At 49.2% G+C, this 20,763-nt stretch overlaps 2 protein-coding genes across 2 annotated transcripts; both read right to left on the bottom strand.

Moving 5' to 3' along the window:
• Window positions 1-1,196: 1,196 nt before the first annotated feature.
• LOC114588559 (potassium voltage-gated channel subfamily V member 2-like) lies at window positions 1,197-5,681 on the bottom strand. The gene is made up of 2 exons (XM_028713948.2): window positions 4,287-5,681; window positions 1,197-2,130 (listed from the first exon to the last, which is right to left on the bottom strand). Exons 1-2 carry the CDS (start codon window positions 5,535-5,537, stop codon window positions 1,600-1,602), a joined length of 1,782 nt encoding a protein of 593 aa, XP_028569781.2. The 5' UTR covers window positions 5,538-5,681; the 3' UTR covers window positions 1,197-1,599.
• Window positions 5,682-6,996: 1,315 nt separating this feature from the next.
• LOC114588564 (uncharacterized) lies at window positions 6,997-20,763 on the bottom strand. The gene is made up of 5 exons (XM_077921814.1): window positions 20,612-20,763; window positions 15,172-15,606; window positions 12,206-12,265; window positions 9,313-9,455; window positions 6,997-7,890 (listed from the first exon to the last, which is right to left on the bottom strand). Exons 1-4 carry the CDS (start codon window positions 20,664-20,666, stop codon window positions 9,331-9,333), a joined length of 675 nt encoding a protein of 224 aa, XP_077777940.1. The 5' UTR covers window positions 20,667-20,763; the 3' UTR covers window positions 6,997-7,890; window positions 9,313-9,330.

Here is a 20,763-nt window from a genome sequence, read left to right as displayed (position 1 = left end):
AAGCATAAGCAAAAAAATGATGCAACAAAGAAAAACCTTTCAAAGATTTAACACAAAAAAAATCAGAAAACATTCCTTGACTTCCTGTCCTCTCTTTCCATGGTTCTTTTGAACCCCATTTTCCCCTCGTGTTTTCTTAGTTCACCCCGTCTATCGCAACTGCTTTTATATACTTTATTTATTTCTTACTCTGCTGAAAATTTTTACCATCCTGCTAGGTAAATTGTTTGCTTATAATACTTTCCCATATGTTCCATAAATAGCATCCAGTCCTCTTAATATATTTCATCATTTTGCTTTCTTTTTCTAGAGGGCACCCCTGCCAACTCTGCATATTCTAACTGTTTAATATGCCAGTCTTCCTTCGCTGGCACTTTATCTGTTTTCCATTTTTGCACTAATAATACGCGGCCGGCCGCTGTAGCATATAGAAACAAATTTCTCTGCTGGAAACTTATGTTGTTAATAACCCTAGCTTCTGGGTTTTTAGCAAACAATTTTTTTAATGTTTTTTAAAAGTTCGGTGGCGACACGGGTGGCACTGTGGGTTAAACCACAGACCCTAGGATCAGAAGGTCGGCGGTTCGAATCCCCGTGACGGGGTGAGCTCCCGTTGCTCGGTCCCTGCTCCTGCCAACCTAGCAGTTTGAAAGCACGTCAAAGTGCAAGTAGATAAATAGGTACCACTCCGGCGGGAAGGTAAATGGCATTTCCGTGCGCTGCTCTGGTTCGCCAGAAGCGGCTTAGTCATGCTGGTCGCATGACCCGAAAGCTGTACGCCGGCTCCCTCGGCCAATAAAGCGAGATGAGCGCCGCAACCCCAGAGTTGGTCATGACTGGAACTAATGGTCAGGGGTCCCTTTACCTTTACTTTAAAAGTTCGGTATAAATCGTTTCCCAATAATTTTGAATTATTTGTGTTATTGGGTTGTTGTTTTTATTCTGATGGTATATGTTATGATCTATTCTGTGAGACCTCCGGGTATAGGACAGTATATAAACTCAGTATATAAGAAGAAGAAGAGGAGTTTGGATTTGATATTCCAGTTTATCACTACCCGGAGGAGTCTCAAAGCGGCTAACATTCTCCTTTCCCTTCCTCCCCCACAACAAACACTCTGTGAGGTGAGTGGGGCTGAGAGACTTCAGAGAAGGATGACTGGCCCAAGTCACCCAGCAGCTGCAGGTGGAGGAGCAGGGAATCGAACCCGGTTCACCAGAATACGAGTCCACCGCTCTTAACCACTACACCAAACTGGCTCTAATAAAAAAAAATAAATGTGGCCCTTTGCAAACGAAGCATAGCCTCCTAAAAAGACCACAAAACCCCACCAAGCCAGTGTGGTGCAGTGGTTAAGAGTGGTAGACTCGTAATCTGGTGAACGGGGTTCGCTTCCCCGCTCCTCCACCTGCAGCTGCTGGGTGACCTTGGGCCAGTCACACTTCTCTGAAGTCTCTCAGCCCCACTCACCTCACAGAGTGTTTGTTGTGGGGGAGGAAGGGAAAGGAGAATGTGAGCCGCTTTGAGACTCCTTCGGGTAGTGATAAAGCGGGATATCAAATCCAAACTCTTCTTCTTCTTCTCTCTGTCTGCTTCTTCTACTGGCTCCCTCGCCTGGCATTGGAGGGCGGCCGCGGTGACGGCTGAGGGGTGGGCCGCCCCGGCGGTGGCGCAAGGTGGGTGTTGAGAGCCTCTGGGTGGGCATGGTGAGCCTGCGGTTGGGGAGCGAGGTGGTGTGAGCAGTGGACGGGAGAATGGGGCATTTGGGGGTGAGGGTGCCCCGGCTGGTGGGTGACGGGGTGCCCCTGATGGACGGGATGGTACCCGTGGCGGGCATGGGCCTGATGCGAAGCTTGCTGGCCGGGGATGATGTACTCAGCGCAGCAGCACTCGGTGAACTTCCTCCAGGCTCTGGCCTTGAGGTTGAGTTTCCGCGAGAGCTTGAGCGACAGGGTGGTCTCGTTCTCGTGGGACTTCAGCTTGGCGTAGTAGTCGGAGAACTTGTTGTAGAGGATGGAGATGGGCATGCCGTTCAAGATGATGCCAAAGGAGATGCAGCCAAAAGCCACCATGCGCCCCAGAAATGTGTCTGGAACGGTGTCCCCGTAGCCCACCGTAGAGAGGCTGACCTAGAGAGGAGGAAGAGAATGACACAGAACCGAAACAGGATTGGGCCTCGTTTGCAAGCAGTGAAGATGCACGCCTGCCTTGCGGCTCATCGAGAGCATGCCAGAAAGTCCCCGGATTCCTGGTACCCTTGGGGACGCGGGTGGCGCTGTGGGTTAAACCACAGAGCCTAGGACTTGCCGATCAGAAGGTGGGTGGTTCGAGTCCCTGCGACAGAGCGAGCTCCCGTTGTTCAGTCCCTGCTCCTGCCAACCTAGCAGTTCGAAAGCACACCAGTGCAAGTAGATAAATAGGTACCACTGTGGCGGGAAGGTAAATGGCATTTCCATACGCTGCTCTGGTTCGCCAGAAGCAGCTTAGTTATGCTGGCCACATGATCCGGAAGCTGTACACCGGCTCCCTCGGCCAGTAAAGTGAGATGAGCGCAGCAACCCCAGTCGGTCACGACTGGACCTAATCGTCAGGGGTCCCTTTACCTTTAACCTTGGGGATCTGTTCCAAGCCTGCAAATCTATGAGACAATGCACCCAAATTAGCTTGGTTTGTTCCCTGCCATCTCGTGCCCTAAGCACCCAGTGAGCTAAGCCTTTTTATGCCCAAACCACTAGGTAAAGGTAAAGGACCCCTGGGGTTGCGGCGCCCATCTCGCTTTCAGGGCAAGGGAGCCAGCGTTTGTCTGCAGACAGCTTTCCTGGTCATGTGGCAAGCAGGGCTAAACCACTTCTGGAGCAATGGAACACCGTGACGGAAACCAGAGCGCACGGAAACGCCATTTATCTTCCTGCCGCAGTGGTACCTATTTATCTACTTGCACTGGCGTGCTTTCGAACTGCTAGGTTGGCAGGAGCAGAGCAATGGGAGCTCACTCTGTTTGTGGACTCGAACTGTTGATCTTCTGATTGGCAAGCCCAACAGGCTCAGTGGTTTAGACCACAGCGCCACCTGCATCCCTAGACCCATTTTGCTCAGCATCCCTTAAGCACCAAGCAGATTGCTGTGGTCTGCAGGAGGCAGGGGCATAGCGTGTGTTGCCTGTGCCCGGGGCAAGGCTGGGTGGGCTTATGGTCTGATTCCACACGATTAAATCAGGAGCAGGGGGAGCTGTGACCGGAGAGCAAGGGCTACTCATCCATCACCTGATTGACCCATGTCAAAGGTGACCCACAGGCTTAGAGTGTCAGGGATTGGTAGGATGCAGAGGAATGCTGGGAGGATCCCACAAGGGAAGAAGTTTCAGAGCCTGGGGATTGGGGGTGGGACAGCAATGAGCGGTCAGAGAAGACTGTGAGGAGGTTTGGAATCTGAAGAGGCAACAGGGCTTAGTGAGCTGGAAGAGTCTGCGACAGAGATAAGTCCAAAATCAGAGGCAGAAGCTAAAGCAGGGGAGGAGGGAGGCCAAGAAGCAGAGATGAGTCAACCTGGTGAAAAGACACAGGTCTCTCTCCCTCCTCCTTTGTGTCCCAGAACCAGCAGAGGGATGAAGTGAGAGGAGCAAAGACAGGCACGCAGGCACAGTCTCTGATTGATTGGGGGGGGGGGAACCCTGGAGAGGAGGAGACTGATGGCTGGGGGTGGGTGGGAGGCGGGGACCTTTAGCCTCTCCTTTAAATCAGAAGCAGTGAAGGCAGTGAAGGTCCTGTGTGAGTGCCTGGAGGCGGTTGGAGGATGGATGGCGGCTAATAGATTGAGGTTGAATCCTGACAAGACAGAAGTACTATTTTGGGGGGACAGGGGGCAGGCAGATGTGGGGGACTCCCTGGTCCTGAATGGGGTAACTGTGCCCCTGAAGGACCAGGTGCGCAGCCTGGGAGTGATTTTGGACTCACAGCTGTCCAGGGAGGCGCAGGTCAGTTCTGTGTCCAGGGCGGCTGTCTACCAGCTCCATCTGGTACGCAGGCTAAGACCCTACCTGCCTGCGGACTGTCTTGCCAGAGTGGTGCATGCTCTAGTTATCTCCCGCTTGGACTACTGCAATGCGCTCTACGTGGGGCTACCTTTGAAGCAGCACCCAGCAGGGTTACACCCCGTGACCATCGGCTGACGCCACCCAGTGATTGGCAGTGGGGCGTAGTTTGGGGGAAACGGCCAAACCGGAACCCCCCGCAAGAATGGAGGTTCCCCCACCTGTGGAGCAGGTAACCAGAGGCACTCTACTCACTGCTGCCCACCACCAGGCGCTGGGGATGCTGGTGAAGTTGGTGCCGGGGACGTCGTGCTCGACGGAGTGCATCAGCGCCGAGAACGTGAAGACGCCCATGGCGATGAAGAGGAGGAGGCAGCAGACCTGCTGGTAGCACTGGCGGATGGTGAAGCCGAAAGCCCGCAGGCCGGTGGAGTGGCGCGCCAGCTTGAGGATGCGGAAGATGCGCATGAGCTTGATGAGCTTGAGGACCTTTCCCAGCTTCCCGACGCTGCGCATCTTGTGCAACTCCTCGTGGTACTCCGTGTCCCCCTCGCCCAGGTTCTCGAAGAGGAGCTGGATGTAGAAAGGGAGGATGGAGACCAGGTCGATGGCGCTGAAGGCCGCCCGCAGGAACTGCTGGCAAGAGGAGGCGGAGATGAGCCTCATCAGGTACTCCAGGGTGAAGAAGATGGCGCAGACGGTCTCCACGCGCTCCATGCACTTCTTGCTGGTCTTGTGCTGCATCTCCTCCACCGTGCTGAGTGTCATGCCCACGATGGAGACCAGCACGCAGACGCTGGACATGATGGCGATGATCTTGGCCGGGATGGAGGAGAACGGGTTCTCCACCAGGTTCCAGATGGCCTTCCGGAACGTGCCCAGGAACATGCCCTCGAAGTTCACCTCGCTCTCCAGCGGCTCCAGCTCCGCTTCCAGCTCCCGTTGGACCTTCAGGTATTCGGCCATCTCGTCCTGCTTCTCCTCAAAGAGGATACGGCAGCACCTTTGGGCGTACTTCATGTGGACCCCCCAGTACTCGATCTCCTCCACAAAGTTGGCCGGGCAGAGTTCCTGCATGATCCACATGACGCCGCTGCGGTAGAAGTGGAAGACGTAGTGGAAGATGAGGGGGTCCCGGTCAAAGAAGTATTCGTTCCTCGGGACCGAGTAGTCGTCGCAGAGCTGCAGCTTCTTCATGGGGTCGGTGGCGACGGCCAGCTGGCCGATCCTGGTGACGGGGTACCTGGCGGCCACTTTGCACGCGATCTGGAAGCATTTCCCGCCCACGTTGAGGTTCAGGAAGTAGCGGTTCCTGCGGGGAGGGATGCTCTGGCGTTCCTGGGCCCTGTCGGCCACGTTGTGCATTGACCCCCATTGCTTGACCAGCCTCTCCTGAGCGAAGGGGATGTAGACTTCTTCCTCTTCGGGAGTCAGGCAGCATTTCTTGTAGTCGCCGATTTTCAAGTTGGCCGAAAGGCTGGACCGCCTGTTTATGGGCTTCCTCATCGCTGTTGAGTGGTGCTTACAGGCTGCGGTCCCCTAGCTGCTAGGAGAAGCCCAGTTCCGGGGCTCCCCGGTCCTGCTCCCATTCAACGAGTGCTTGGGTCAAACGCCTCCGAACAGCTACGGTGTGTGCACAGTCTGGCTTAACCCCCTGAGCGTTCCTCCCCCCCCCCCCCGGCTGCTTCTGCGACAGAGATGCTGGGTGTATCTGGAAGAAGCTATGTCCAAGCTTCTTAAAACGTTAATAAGCTTATGGGGTTAACCTTTCAAGTTAAGAAGCTATTTTTGGAAGCCGGGTCTTCCTTTGATTTATCGGACGCTCCCATCTCCCACGATGGGCACTCTATCCTTTAAGTGCTTTTGATCCTTGAAAAAGTCCAGTACATACAACACGCCCCCCCACCCAAACCTGTTGGACTTTAAAGCCAGGTGTGGAGAACCTCTTGTTCTCTGCAAACTTTTTCTGCAGGGGGCCGGTCCACTGTCCTACAGACCTTGTGCGGGGCCGGACTATATTTTGAAAAAAATATATGAGCAGATTCCTATGCCCCACAAATAACCCAGAGATGCATTTTAAATAAGAGGACACATTCTGCTCATGTAAAAACACCAGGCAGGCCCCAGAAATAACCCAGAGATGCATTTTAAATAAAAGGACACATTCTGCTCACGTAAAAACACGCTGATTCTCGGACCGTCCGCAGGCCGGATTTAGAAGGCGATTGGGTTGGATCCGGCCCCCGGGACTTAGTTTGCCTACCCATGCTCTAGATCAGCCTTTCTCAACCTGTGGGTCCCCAGATGTTGTTGAACTACAACTCCCCTCACCCCTAGCTAGCAAGGCCAGAGCTCAGGGATGATGGGAGTTGTAGTCCAACAACATCTGGGGACCCACAGGTTGAGAACCGCTGCTCTAGATGCAACTTCTCCCTGGCCATTCGCCATGCTAGCTGGAGCTCATGTGAGTTGTACTTCAACAGCACAGAGGCTTCTGCTGCCTGCCTTCCATCAATCAATCAATCAATCAATCAAGGAAGGGGCAGCAGTATGACAGCTGTCAGGTTTCAGGGTTCTGCCCAACCAGTCACGATAGTTATGTGCGACTTCCAGTACCATAGAGTTGGAAGGGAACCATGATTGGGCATGAATTGTGAAAAAGCAGCATACAAATAAACCGAATGAATGGAAGGGAAAAAAAGAATCTCTGTGGAGAGACTACCAGAAATAATAAATAATAATAATAATAATTTATTATTTATACCCCGTCCATCTGGCTGAGTTTCCCCAGCCACTGTTTTCCTTGTGTACTATGTACCTACATATGAAAGTTAATAATAAATCTCTGGGCAAGTTACTGTAGTTATATGTAGTTTAGTTCTTGTATTAAAGTGTAAAAAAATCAAAAAATGTATTGGCAGGGTGGGGATAGAGAAATAAGAGAATAAAAGCCAAAACTCTCAAGTTATTTTTTCTCCAAAAAGTTTTTTTTTAATCCTTTACAAGTTTCCAGAGTTGATTCTGTGTCAAACGCTTAAGCAACGGAGTTGTTCCAGCTGGACATTTCAGAAGATCCTTTTGGGACATTTTAGGACAACCTATGGAGTTTTATCCCCGACAGCAAACTGGGCTCCCCCCTCTTTGGCCTGATTCTCACAAGACAGGGATGCAGCCATGGAGATTTGTGCGAGGGAAAACACTGGGCTTGCACGAGGCAAGGTGACCTGAACAAAGCACCGAAAATTACAGCTTGAGCCTGGGATGATTAAAAAAAAAAACGTTTTTGCCACACAAGGATGCTTGCTGCGTGCAAAACTAGCATGGCAAAGGAATGTGCCATGGCGATTTTCTTCCGCTGTTTTTTGCCACAGTTGGTGGGAAAAGAGAAGACGAGTGTACTGGGGAAAATGTAAGGAAAGGTTTTAGCCAAATGGCAAATGGCCCAGTGTAGAGGAAAAACAACCTAAAACAGCAATTCAAATATGCATTTGATGCAATTTCCACCAAAGCCTACTGGATAATAATGCTGTTTTTATTAATGCGTGCCCCACATTTTCCAGTACCCTTTTGAGCCTCTGTTCATAGCTGCAGTGGCTAAACTCAGCAGCTCTTTGCCATGGAAGATCAAGGAGCCAGAGAGCAGAAATAAATACGTTTTGAGATGACAAGGACCAGCGACAGGGAGGTCTCCCTTGAGAAAGTGATTGACCTTCTAACTCGGATGTGCGCCTGAAGTTCTCGACTGAAGGCACCTGTTGAAAGGTGAGCAGCAAGTGAGCCCGGCAGGGACTAAAAGGCTGACCGTTCTTCTCAGAGGATGTGTTGAATCAGACGCCACGCTTCCGAAGGCAGGCCAGCTCTGGAGATCATAAATGAAATTATTGGTAAGAGTCGGAATCCATGAAACACCAATCATTTCTTAATTGAGGGAAAATCTACCATAGCAGTTCAAAAGCACGTCAAAGTGCAAGTAGATAAATAGGTACCGCTCCGGCGGGAAGGTCAACAGCATTTCCATGCGCTGCTCTGGTTCACCAGAAGTGGCTTAGTCATTCTGGCCACATGACCCAGAAGCTGTACGCCGGCTCCCTCAGCCAAGAAAGCGAGATGAGCGCCGCAACCCCAGAGTCGGCCACGACTGGACCTAATGGTCAGGGGTCCCTTTACCTTTTAGATGCAATCAATTGACCGATGGACCAGTCAAATAAAGTCAAACCACTGGTTTAGATGCATACGATCTGTGTATACCGTATTTTTCGCTCTATAGGACGCACTTTTCCCCCTCCAAAAATGAAGGGGAAATGTGTGTAAGTCCTATGGAGGGAATGCAGACTTTCGCTGAAGCCTGGTGCGCACTAACCCCTCTCGCTCTCTAGGCTTCAGCGAAAGCCTGCATTCGCCCCATAGGACGCACCCAGATTTCCCCTTCATTTTTGGAGGGGAAAAAGTGCGTCCTATAGGGCGAAAAATACGGTAATTTTCTCTTAAACTGTAACATGCTGTAAATTTTATATCCGTATTCCACAATTGTTGCCACGCTTCTGTGTCTATATTATGACCAATATATTGCCCAGTGAAGCTGGATTTGTTTGGGAGTGAAGCTCCCCGGTTCAGAGTAGGAAACGTTTAGGATGCCGGTGGCGCTGTGGGTTAAACCACAGAGCCTAGGACTTGCTGATCAGAAGGTTGGCGGTTCGAATCCCCGCAACGGGGTGAGCTCCCGTTGCTCGGTCCCTGCTCCTGCCAACCTAGCAGTTCGAAAGCATGTCAAAGTGCAAGTAGATAAATAGGTACCACTCCAGCGGGAAGGTAAATGCCGTTTCCGTGCCCTGCTCTGGTTCGCCAGAAGCGGCTTAGTCCTGCTGGCCACATGACCCAGAAGCTGTATGCCGGCTCCCTCGGCCAATAAAGCCAGAGTTCCCGCTGGGCTCTGAAGGCTTGCGGATAGCAGCCTATTCTGGGGGCTGGGGTCGGGGGAAGCCCGAGCTTCCACCCGGTGCCAGCCCCGTGGCTAAAAACAAAGCCGCGCGCAGCTTCTCCCGCTGGCGAGGTTGTGCGTGGCTAAAGAGGAAGCCAAGACAGCCAGTGGGATGGAAGAGTTGGAAGGCGCCACAAGGAATGCAAAAATCTGTTGCCCAACGTGGGCTCCAACCCACGACCCGGAGATTAAGAGTCTCATGCTCTTCTGGCTGAGCTGGGAAGAGGCTTCTAGGAAGAAGCAGGAGGCCTGCAGGTGAAGAGAAAGGGGAAAAAATGAGTCAAATGTGTAACTCAGGTGTACCTCGAAGGAAGGAGTCTCTCAAGGCTGCTGTTTTGCGATCAGCTGCTCTGAACCGTGGTCCCACTTGAAGCTTGCCAGGTGTCTCGCTTTCGCACGGCTCCAGGCGGAGGCAAAAACAGCAGCAACCACAACAGCCAGGAACGCTACGGAATGAAGAAGAGAGGGGGATAACAATAACAACAACAATGATAATAATAATATTAATATTAATAATAATAATAATAATACAGTGGTACCTCAGGAAACGCCGTTTACCTTCCCGCCGGAGCAGTACCTATCTATCTACTTGCACTCTGACGTGCTTTCGAACTGCTAGGTTGGCAGAACCTAGAACTACAGTGGTACCTCGGGTTAAGTACTTAATTCGTTCCGGAGGTCTTTTCTTAACCTGAAACTGTTCTTAACCTGAAGCACCACTTTAGCTAATGGGGCCTCCTGCTGCCGCCTCGCGATTTCTGTTCCCATCCTGAAGCAAAGTTCTTTACCCAAGGTACTATTTCTGGGTTAGCGGAGTCTGTAACCTGAAGCGTATGTAACCCGAGGTACCACGGTAATAATAATAATAATTTATACTCTGGGCCCACTCTGGGCGGCTTCCAATGGAATATTAAAATACAATAACCCATTAAACATTCAAAGCTTCCCTAAACAGGGCTGCCTTCAGACGTCTTTTAAAAATCTGGTAGTTGTTTTTCTCTTTGACATCTGGTGGGAGGGCGTTCCACAGGGCGGGTGCCACTACCGAGAAGGCCCTCTGCCTGGTTCCCTGTAACCTCACTTCTCGCAATGAGGGAACCGCCAGAAGGCCCTCAGAGCTGGACCTCAGCGTCCGGGCAGAACGATGGGGGTGGAGACGCTCCTTCAGGTATACTGGACCCAGGCCGTTTAGGGCTTTAAAGGTCAGCACCAACGATTTGAATTGTGCTCGGAAATGTACTGGGAGTCAATGTAGGTCTCTCAGGACCGGTGTTATGTGGTCTCACTCCCAGTCACCAGTCTAGCTGCCGCATTCTGGATTAATTGCAGTTTCCGGGTCACCTTCAAAGGTAGCCCTGTGTAGAGGTGCAACTGCAGCAGCGGCCAACAACAGCTTTCCCCGGTGGACCAACTGTCCCCCACCCCACCCCAGTTTTCTGTGTGTGGATGTGCACAGCAACAGTAAGGACGGGGCAAAGCAACCAGATGTACCCCACTCCCTTTAACAGCTCCCCCCGCCCCCAGAAAGGCAGCTGCATCACCACTGCCACGGTATGGCTTCCTGTGCAGGAAAGATCATTGCAAATAAAATATTCAAATGGCTGTTCTCCCTGCCTGAAACAGGACACACGGTTTCCGCTCTGTGGGTGTGCAACCAGTACGTTTGCAAACGAGTGTCTGCAGATTCAGGGTGCCAGCGATTCGGCCCCGAGAGGATTAGTCAATGATGGAGATGACAGAACATTTAGAATTAGCCAAACTGACAGATATAATAAGAGAAAAACCAAAAAGCGAAGTGAAAAAGGAATGGGAGTGCCTAAATGAATACCTTAAAAGCCAAGGTTCGAGGACAGAAATCTGGCAGATTCTGGAATAACCTTGTGAAGTGAAAGGATAAGAAAGAGGGATTTATATCTGGATGCTAGGATAGAGATGATCAGGAAAACAGGAAGACACAATGAGAGGTAAAGGAGGTGCTGTGGAATTGGTGGAAGTCAATGTTTGTTTTTCTCTTTAGTGTTTATATTATTAACTCGTAAGATATGGATTTGTTGGGGTTTTTTTTAATGTCGGTTTTTGTGTTTTGTGTACAGGTATTGTTATTTTTCATGTTGTTGTTGTTGTGTGGAAAATACTAATAAAATTTATAATTAAAAAAATAAAAAATAAATAAAATAAAACGATGGAGATGACACCAGCCCCGCCAAGTCAAAAATGGTTAGCCACCTTTGGCACAGAGCAGGGCTGGGAAACCTACCGTATTTTTCCGTGTATAGGACTAGGCTTTTTTAACCAAAAAGTTAGGTTTAAAATTGGGGCTCGTTTTATACACGGGGAGCGTTGAGGGGTGTTTTCTTAATTTGGAGTCCCCCCCAAAATAGGAGGGAGTCTTATACATGGGGGCGTCTTATACACGGGAAAATACGGTATTTGGCTCTGCAGGGCAAATATCGATCAGGATTGGTGAAAGTTGAAAGAAGGGTGAGGCTGCAGGGTTCAATCATGTTTTCGGCAGCAGCCAGGAACCTGCAGGTGTGAGGATAGTGGGCGTAGTTTTGGTTGAAATGGCCTGGTCGGCTTAGGGTTCAATAAGAAATGGCTCGCTATTGGAAGGGTATCTTGTTATACGCGGCGGCGGCAGCTTTTGATCGCAGCAAAATGGAAGAGTAATGAAATCCCCTCTATACAAGATTGGATCCAAAAGCTGACAGAATATGCCGAATTAGATGGTTTATCAGAAAAAATAAAGAATAAATCAAAACAGGAATTTGTTTCAAAATGGGAGGTTTTCAAAAGAATATCTGAAAAATAAATATAGTAGTTTAAATTCTGTTGCAGCATTCGAGGTAATAGTAATAGTAATAGCTGCAAGGTAGATATAAGAAATTAGACTTATTAATAAGTTTAATTATGATAAAAGTGTGTATTGGCAATAAGTAATATGAATTTGAAATATGGAATAGACGGGAGGTTGGGTCTTTAGTGTTAAGACCAACAGATGTTTTATTGTTTGCTAAGAAAATTATGTGTCTATGGTTATTCTTGTGTGTAATTTGGTATTTGTGTTTTTTTTTTCTTTCTTTCTTGTTGTATCAATAAAAAACTTTATTTAAAAAACAAAAACAAAAAAAGAAAAGAAATGGCACACTATTAAACACCAGGCAGATGGAAGACTGCTTTTGCCATTATGACTCACCGATGATGGAAAGAACCACCAAATCCGCAGGCATCGCATTTCCAGGGACAGGCACGCCATCTTAGAAAGGCAGGCAAGAAGGGGAAGGGAAAAAAACACACACCATATGCAGGTTAATTTTTTAAAAATAAGATTTGAGTCTCATGTTGCAAGACAGGGTTTAAACGTGGGTTTCGAGGCCCCAAATAGGACCCTCCAGCTTCTAATACAGTGGTACCTATTTATCTACTTGCACTTTGACGTGCTTTCGAACTGTTAGGTTGGCAGGAGCAGGGACCGAGCAACGGGAGCTCACCCCGTCACTGGGATTCGAACCGCCGACCTTCTGATTGGCAAGTCCTAGGCTCTGTGGTTTAACCCACAGCACCACCCGCGTCCCCTTAACTATCTACCTGTTATGAAATAATAAATAATTTTGAATGAGCTAGAAAAACAAAATACATACACACCTAGGTATTACCGAAATGTATACCTACTGTTTCACTAAAGGACTTTCGACTTTGTGTGCCCACTTAGCAAAGACGCGCTGCGCCAGTGGTGGCGCTTGTCATTCACAACGGTGGTGCATGTCAGACTCTACGACGGCGCTTGTCATTCACAACAGCGCCGTGCACGCAAAATTAACTCTTACATCAAAATATTATGTTACGTATTGTAACTGCTATGCTATACTTCATGTAGCAGTCGGGCCAGCGGCCCCTTTGACACATGTGATTTTCTCCTAAGTAGGTGCCTAAACAATACTTATAAGTTTAAGGGTAATGGTGTTGTATACTTAAGTATAAGTGTACAGTGGTACCTCGGGTTACATACGCTTCAGGTTACAGACTCCACTAACCCAGAAATAGTACCTCGGGTTAAGAACTTTGCTTCAGGATGAGAACAGAAATCATGCTCCGGTGCGCGGCAGCAGCTGGAGGCCCCATTAGCTAAAGTGGTGCTTCAGGTTAAGAACAGTTTCAGGTTAAGTACGGACCTCCGGAACGAATTAAGTACTTAACCCGAGGTACCTCTGTATTGTAAATAAATGAGCAAATAAAAAAGTTTGTTTCTTCTTCCTCCCTTCTTTCGTAAACAAGAGATAAGGCGTAAGCGTGGTGTCTGACCTAAGCATAATAAAAGTTAATTTGGGGGCTAAACTAAATTTGGGTGCGCTGGGTGGATCTTTGCACCCCGGCGGCACGTATGCTAAAGACAGCGCTGCCCACACCACTTTCCTTGAAACTCCAGGGAGAATTGTGCCAGGAAAGAAGGTGCGGAGGTCATTCCCTTTTGGCAGAGGCAAGGCATAAATGGAAAGGGCTCCCGGGCAACCCAGGAGCACCGCAGACAAAGAAAGGTCTCATCAAAATTTGGCAGCGACAGCAGCAACAGCAATACCGGCATAACTGGACCCTACAAAAGCTGCAGTTTTATAGCACCCAACTGTAAAACAAGGCTAAGCAGGGTGTGCAAGAGCATTTTGCATCGTGGAGCGATTCAGGTTCAGGGTGCCGGACAGCCACAGCTTCTTCCAGGAAACTCCATTTCAAGCTTTGAAAAAAGCTGGTTTTGTATTGAAATCCGTTTTCATATTTTAACTGTTTTAATGGGACGCGGGTGGCGCTGTGGGTTAAACCACAGAGCCTAGGACTTGCCGATCAGAAGGTCGGCGGTTCAAATCCCCGCGACGGGGTGAGCTCCCGTTGCTCGGTCCCTGCTCCTGCCAACCTAGCAGTTCGAAAGCATGAAGTGCAAGTAGATAAATAGGTACCACTGTGGCGGGAAGGTAAATGGTGTTTCTGTGCGCTGCTCTGGTTTGCCAGAAGCGGCTTAGTCCTGCTGACCACATGACCCGGAAGCTGTACGCCGGCTCCCTCGGCCAGTAAAGCGAGATGAGCGTTGCAATCCCAGAGTCGGCCACGACTGGACCTAATGGTCAGGGGTCCCTTTTTATGTTTTAATGCATTGCACCTTTTCCTTGGATTTACGGTTCTATTTCTCTGCAAACCGCTTTGAGGTTTATGTTTTCTTTTACAATCAAGCAGTGTACAGATTTTGTGAAATAAATAACACGGATAAATAAATTTCTGTGCAGGTGGGGAATAAAGGCCCTGGGGGTTAAAAATAACCTGATGATGCGTAGCGATAATAATCATTAGGAACTGTGAGCCTCAGAAATTCAGTGCACGGCCATGTGCAGAGTGTACTTCCCTCACCAAACTTTATATTTAATAAGATGACTCCACAACACAACGGTGCTTCTTATTTAGGACACTTTTATGGTGCCAATACTAATATTTTTCGGAAGCTGAATGTCTGACGCGGCTTCCGATTAAGCACAGGAAGCTCCTGCAGCCAATCGGAAGCCGCGCCTTGGTTTTCAAACGGTTTCGGGAGTTGAACGGACTCCAGGAACGGATTAAGTTCGAGAACCAAGGTACAGTGGTGCCCCGCTAGACGAAAGGGTTTCCCGTTTTGGAGGCGCTTCGCAAAACGAATTTCCCTATGGGGTTGCTTCGCAAGACGAAAAAATCTTGCGAGTCCCCGCGTGTTTTTTCCGCTCCCCCCCCTTTTCCTAAAGCGCTAAGCCGCTTATCAGCTGTTCTGCTGATAAGCCGCTTAACAGCTGATCGCTGAAAGCCGCTAGACCGCTGTAGCGCTAATCCGCTAAGCTGTCAATGGGCTTGCTTTGCAAGATGAAAAAACCGCTAGACGAAGAGAATCGCGGAACGGATTCTTTTCGTCTTGCGAGGCACCACTGTACCACTGTACAGCGATATTTCCCCTACATTCCAAATAATTTGGGGTGGTGTTGGGGGAGTCAAGGACAACTTTATATTTTAAAAAACCCTTTTAACGTGAAGCAAGCAGAGACAAAGGGGAGGAAGCAAAGGCATTCTGAGTCAGCTAAAGGAGGGGGTTACGGTAGAGATGGTTGCCAGGATACCTGTTTGCCCCCTAAATCAGATTACTGCACAGCTTACCTGTCTGGGTAGCTGGTGGCGTTACCGAAACCGTTGGGAAGTCCAGAAGGCAGCCTCGTTCATCCCTCTCGTCCGGACAATCAGAATGGCCGTCGCACACAAACGCCAGCGGGAAGCACTCTGCCCCTGGTTCGCATTGAAACTCGTCCTTCGGGCAGGCTGGCGAAGTCATGTCGACCCGATGCCCGCAGGCCTCTAAGGACTCGTCGGAATTGTCCGGGCAATCGCCGTGGCCGTCACAGATCCTCTCCAAGGGCAGGCAAGGGCCGTCGCTGCCGCAACGCCTCCCGCGGGGTCCGCACGAGACGTTGGCGGCTTGACAGCCTCTCTCGTCGCTGCCGTCGCTGCAGTCCCGCTTCTCGTCGCACCGCTGGCACAGCGGAACCTGCCCGCCGTCCTTGCACCGGAAACTCCCGAGGGTGCAAAGGAAACGTTCTGAATTGTGAAGGGAAAGACACACAAACAAACACACAAGAGCGTCATTTGGGAGACCCAAAAGGATGGTCAAGAACATCGGAGCAACTCCAGCAGCTCAGCTATGAAAGAGGCAGGATTTAAAAAGGTAAAGGTCCATTAGGTCCAGTCGTGACCGACTCTGGGGTTGCGGCTCTCATCTCGCTTTACTGGCTGAGGGAGCCGGCGTACAGCTTCCGGGTCATGTGGCCAGCATGACTAAGCCGCTTCTGGCGAACCAGAGCAGCGCACGGAAACGCCGTTTACCTTCCCACTGGAGTGGTACCTATTTATCTACTTGCATTTTGACGTGCTTTCGAACTGCTAGGTTGGCAGGAGCAGGGACCGAGCAACGGGAGCTCACCCTGTCGCGGGGATTCAAACCGCCGATCTTCTGATCGGCAAGTCCTAGCCTCTGTGGTTTAACCTACAGCGCCACCCGCGTCCCTTAGGCAGGATTTACAAACACTCAAAAGCCTGCTTGAGATCACTGCATTTTTCTCAGCGCCTGCTAAGAACGCCCTTGTTTAGTTCAGCCACTTAGAAAATCTGGTGTGCATTTCAAGCTGCTTCAGCATTTTAAGCTTCTTGTTATGTTTTAATATATTGTAAATCCTTCCTGATCTTACCTTTTTTGCAATCCTTTAAAGAAAAAAACTTATCAAGTGTCGTGCAAGTTTTTATGAATTAAATAAATGAATAAATGGGTCACACTAAAGTAATTTGAGGCGACTTATGACATATAAAATGGGACGCGGGTGGCGCTGTGGGTTAAACCGCAGAGCTTAGGACTTGCCGATCAGAAGGTCGGCGGTTCGGATCCCCGCGGCGGGGTGCGCTCCCGTCGTTCGGTCCCAGTGCCTGCCAACCTAGCAGTTTGAAAGCACCTTCGGGTGCAAGTAGATAAACAGGGACCGCTTACCAGCGGGAAGGTAAACGGCGTTCCGTGTGCGGCTCTGGCTCGCCAGATGCAGCTTGTCACGCTGGCTACGTGACCCGGAAGTGTCTGCGGACAGCGCTGGCTCCCGGCCTATAGAGTGAGATGAGCGCACAACCCTAGAGTCTGGCAAGACTGGCCCGTACGGGCAGGGGTACCTTTACCTTATGACATATAAATGAATGTATCTTGAAGCTGGCATAAAAGTGGGGGAAACACCCACACAAAGAAAAATAAAAAAGGTAAAGAATGGCAATATTTCACCTAATCGAGGCGACAGATAATTAAGAGCCAACGGCCTGGCAAAAAAGATATGTTTTGGCTTAAAACCTAAAGTTATGTAATGATGGCACTAGGGAAGACTGCCTGGGGAGAGCGTTCCACAAGTGGGGAGCCACCACTGAAAAGGCCCTGGGTCATGATAAAATAAAAGCACATAGAGGTTTTACTAATCATTTGGTGAGAAAGTCCCTATTCGAAGTTTGGGAAAGAAATAAAACAATAGTAACAGCCAAAGCTCCCTGGTGACTATCGCCTATAGAGTCATCAACCATGCATAGAAATAATATGAAAGACAGTTGGCTAACATATAGGGAACTCGTAGAACTGTTCTCATGTTGCCACTCTCTGGAACTCCTAATCACAGCTTATTTTTATGGGCAAAGAAAAAATATCACATGTTATTAGAACTGGACAAAAGTTTCAACCACAGTGGGGTTGGGGTGTTGTTGTTTTTTCTGGGTACAATTAGGATTATTTTTTCCAACACCCCTTCTTGGAATTTTCTTATCGGAACAGGATTTTAACAGAGGACTTTGGCTGCACATTCGTTCATAATAGGAGCAGCAGGGGTGTTTTTTGGTTGAGCATAATAAAGGTTATATATTCAGTATCCCTAGGTGGGATTTTTATTGGAACTGGGTTTGAATAGAGGGCTTTAGCTGCGCAGAAATAAAAATAAGCTCTGAAATATCACAAGAATGAAGAAATAGCAAGGTTGTGGTTTAAGTGCCAAGTAATATTTTTTTTTTGGGCAGGACAAGAAATATCAGTAAATGAGGCCAATGAGCAGGGAAGGGTCAGGAGACCTAAAGCAAGCAGTGACCCACCCTTATGTATGTATGAATACACCGAGGGTGGGGATGGGTGTTGTCAGGTGGGCTGTACCCAGTAATTCCCAGTCAGAGTAGACCCACTGATAGACATAACTAACATGGATTCCTGCAGGGGGTTGGACTAGATGACCCTTGGGGTCCCTTCCAAATGTTACAATTTCAGTTAAAATGGACCCGCGCTGAGCAGGTGTAACATAGGACCTAGCCTAAGGAGACGTAAGACCTGGGTTCAAATCTACACTTGGCTCCCCCCCTCCACCTCTTTCCCCCTATTCTTCCTAACGTCTCAACAAATGAAGCCGATTTGTAAAAATAAATGTGTTACGTGGGGGGAAAATACGAGAGACATTGCACATACCTTTGTAAATCAAGAAAATCTTTCATACAAATACATTTTTTTTAAAAATCAACACTCGGCCATGAAACTTGCTGAGTGACCTTGAGCCAAGTCGCTCTTGCTAAGCCTAATCAGTTGTGCCAAAGAACAGAGAAGAATCGTTTATTCGGCCTTGACCTCTCCCATGAGGGATAATTGCATTCATTAAATTCAAAAGACTGGCTGCAAGTTTGCTCAGACAGCATTTGAAGCACGCAGCTTCAACCCAAAGACTCCCAGGATCTATAGCACCTCCGAAAAGGGTGAACTATAATTCCCAGTACCTCGAAAGGTGAACTACAGTTCCCTGGGTAAAAAAAAAATTGAGGAGGGGGAGCCATGTGCTATAAGATGTACAATGTTGATGTGCCCAATTACTACCTGTATAGCTTAATGGTTAATGCCTTAGGGGTGCATCTAGCTTCAGTCCTACTCTCACTGAAATTAATGGAAAATATCGATGTGTGCCTGTTGTCTTTGTCCATGGAGTTTTCTTGGCAGGGATACTGGAGTGGCTTGCCGGTTCCTGCTCCAGGTGGATCACGTTTGGACAAAACTCTCCACTATGACCTGTCCATCTTGGGTGGCCCTGCACGGCATGGCTCATAGCTTCTCTGAGTTATTCAAGCCCCTTTGCCACAAAGGATAATATGGTCTGAAGCTCAACATTAAAAAAACGAAGATCATGGCCACTGGGCCCATCACCTCCTGGCAAATAGAAGGGGAAGAAATGGAGGCAGTGAGAGATTTTACTTTCTTGGGCTCCATGATCACTGCAGATGGTGACAGCAGTCACGAAATTAAGAGACGCCTGCTTCTTGGGAGAAAAGCAATGACAAACCTGGACAGCATCTTAAAAAGCAGAGACACCACCTTGCCAACAAAGGTCTGCATAGTTAAAGCTCTGGTTTTCCCAGTAGTGATGTATGGAAGTGAGAGCTGGACCATAAAGAAGGCTGGTCGCCAAAGAATGGATGCTTTTGAATTCTGGTGCTGGAGGAGACTCTTGAGAGTCCCATGGACTGTAAGAAGATCAAACCTCTCCATTCGGAAGGAAATCAGCCCCGAGTGCTCACTGGAAGGACAGATCCTGAAGCTGAGGCTCCAAGACTTTGGCCACCTCGTGAGAAGAGAAGACTCCCTGGAAAAGACCCTGATGTTGGGAAAGATGGAGGGCACAAGGAGAAGGGGGCGACAGAGGACGAGATGGTTGGATAGTGTTTTCGAGGTTACCAGCATGAGTTTGACCAAACTGCGGGAAGTAGTGGAGGACAGGAGTGCCTGGCGTGCTCTGGTCCAGGGGGTCACGAAGAGGCGGACACGACTAAACGACTGAACAACAAATTAAAAAGACCGGCTGCAAGTTTCCTCAAACAGCATTTGAAGCATGCAGCTTCAACCCAAACACTCCCAGGATCTATAGCACCTCCAAAATGGGTGAACTACAATTCCCAGTACCTCAACAAAGGTGAACTACAGTTCCCAGGGTAATTTTTTTTGGGGGGGGGGTAAGCCATATGCTATAAGATGTACGATGCATATGTCCCCCATTACTGCGTGTACAGTGGTACCTTGGGTTAAGTACTTAATTCGTTCCGGAGGTCTGTTCTTAACCTGAAACTGTTCTTAACCTGAAGCACCACTTTAGCTAATGGGGCCTCCCGCTGCTGCCGTGCTGCTGGAGCCCAATTTCTGTTCTTATTCTGAAGCAAAGTTCTTAACCTGAAGCACTATTTCTGGGTTAGCCGAGTCTGTAACCTGAAGCGTATGTAACCCGAGATACCACTGTATAGCTTAATGGTTAATGCTTTAGAGATGCACCTAGCTTCACTCCTACTCTCGCTGAAATTAATGGAAAATACCGGCATGTGACCATTAAGTGCTCCTCTTGGTAGAACTTAAGTTGGCTAGGCCCCTGAAGGTGGGAGTTCTGTCCTCCATTCATCCATTGTGGCCCTTTTGGGCTTTACTAGCTCAATAATAATAATAATAAGAATAATAATAATTTTTTATTTATATCCTGCCCTCCCCAACCGAAGCCGGGCTCAGGGTGGCTAACAACAATAAAATATTATTATTATTATTATTATTATTATTATTATTATTATTATTATTATGTGGCCTACCTCACAGGGTTGTTGTGAGGGGGGAAAATGGGGCAGAAGCAGGAAAAGTTACCCCACCCATGGAGGGAGGGCGGGGTATAAACACATAACACGTGGCTCAAAATTATAGAATTATAATGTATTAATAACAAACACGCTTTATTCTTGTTTATTTCTCTCCTCAGCCTGAAGGTAAAGGCCCCGTCTCCATGGCAACCCCCAAGAGGCCCCGCCCACCACCCCGCAACCAATAAGAGGGCGAGGTCACAGGGAGAGGGGCGGGCTCAAGCGAGCGTCCAATCGGCGCCTTTCCGACAGCCGAGGCGCGCCTGGCCAATCGGCGCCGGCGGTGGAAGGTGGGCGGGACCTGAGTGGAGAATCCCCCCCCCCTCCCGCGTGTGCCGGCATTCCTGCCCAGAAAGGGGCTCCTCGCGCATGCGCGGGTGGTGCTCACCTGCGTCTATAGCGGCGGCTGTGAGGAGCAGCGAGAAGAGCAGCGCCCGCTCCATGCCGAGAGTCTCCTCTGCGCCTGCATTGGAGTCCGCCGGGGGAGAGAAATACCGCGTGGGGCGTGACGTCACCCAGGCGGGTCAGCTCGCTCCGCCT

Source organism: Podarcis muralis, chromosome 18 (assembly GCF_964188315.1).
Source record: "Podarcis muralis chromosome 18, rPodMur119.hap1.1, whole genome shotgun sequence".
NCBI lineage: Eukaryota > Metazoa > Chordata > Lepidosauria > Squamata > Lacertidae > Podarcis > Podarcis muralis.
This window is presented reverse-complemented; position numbering and strand designations above follow the sequence as displayed.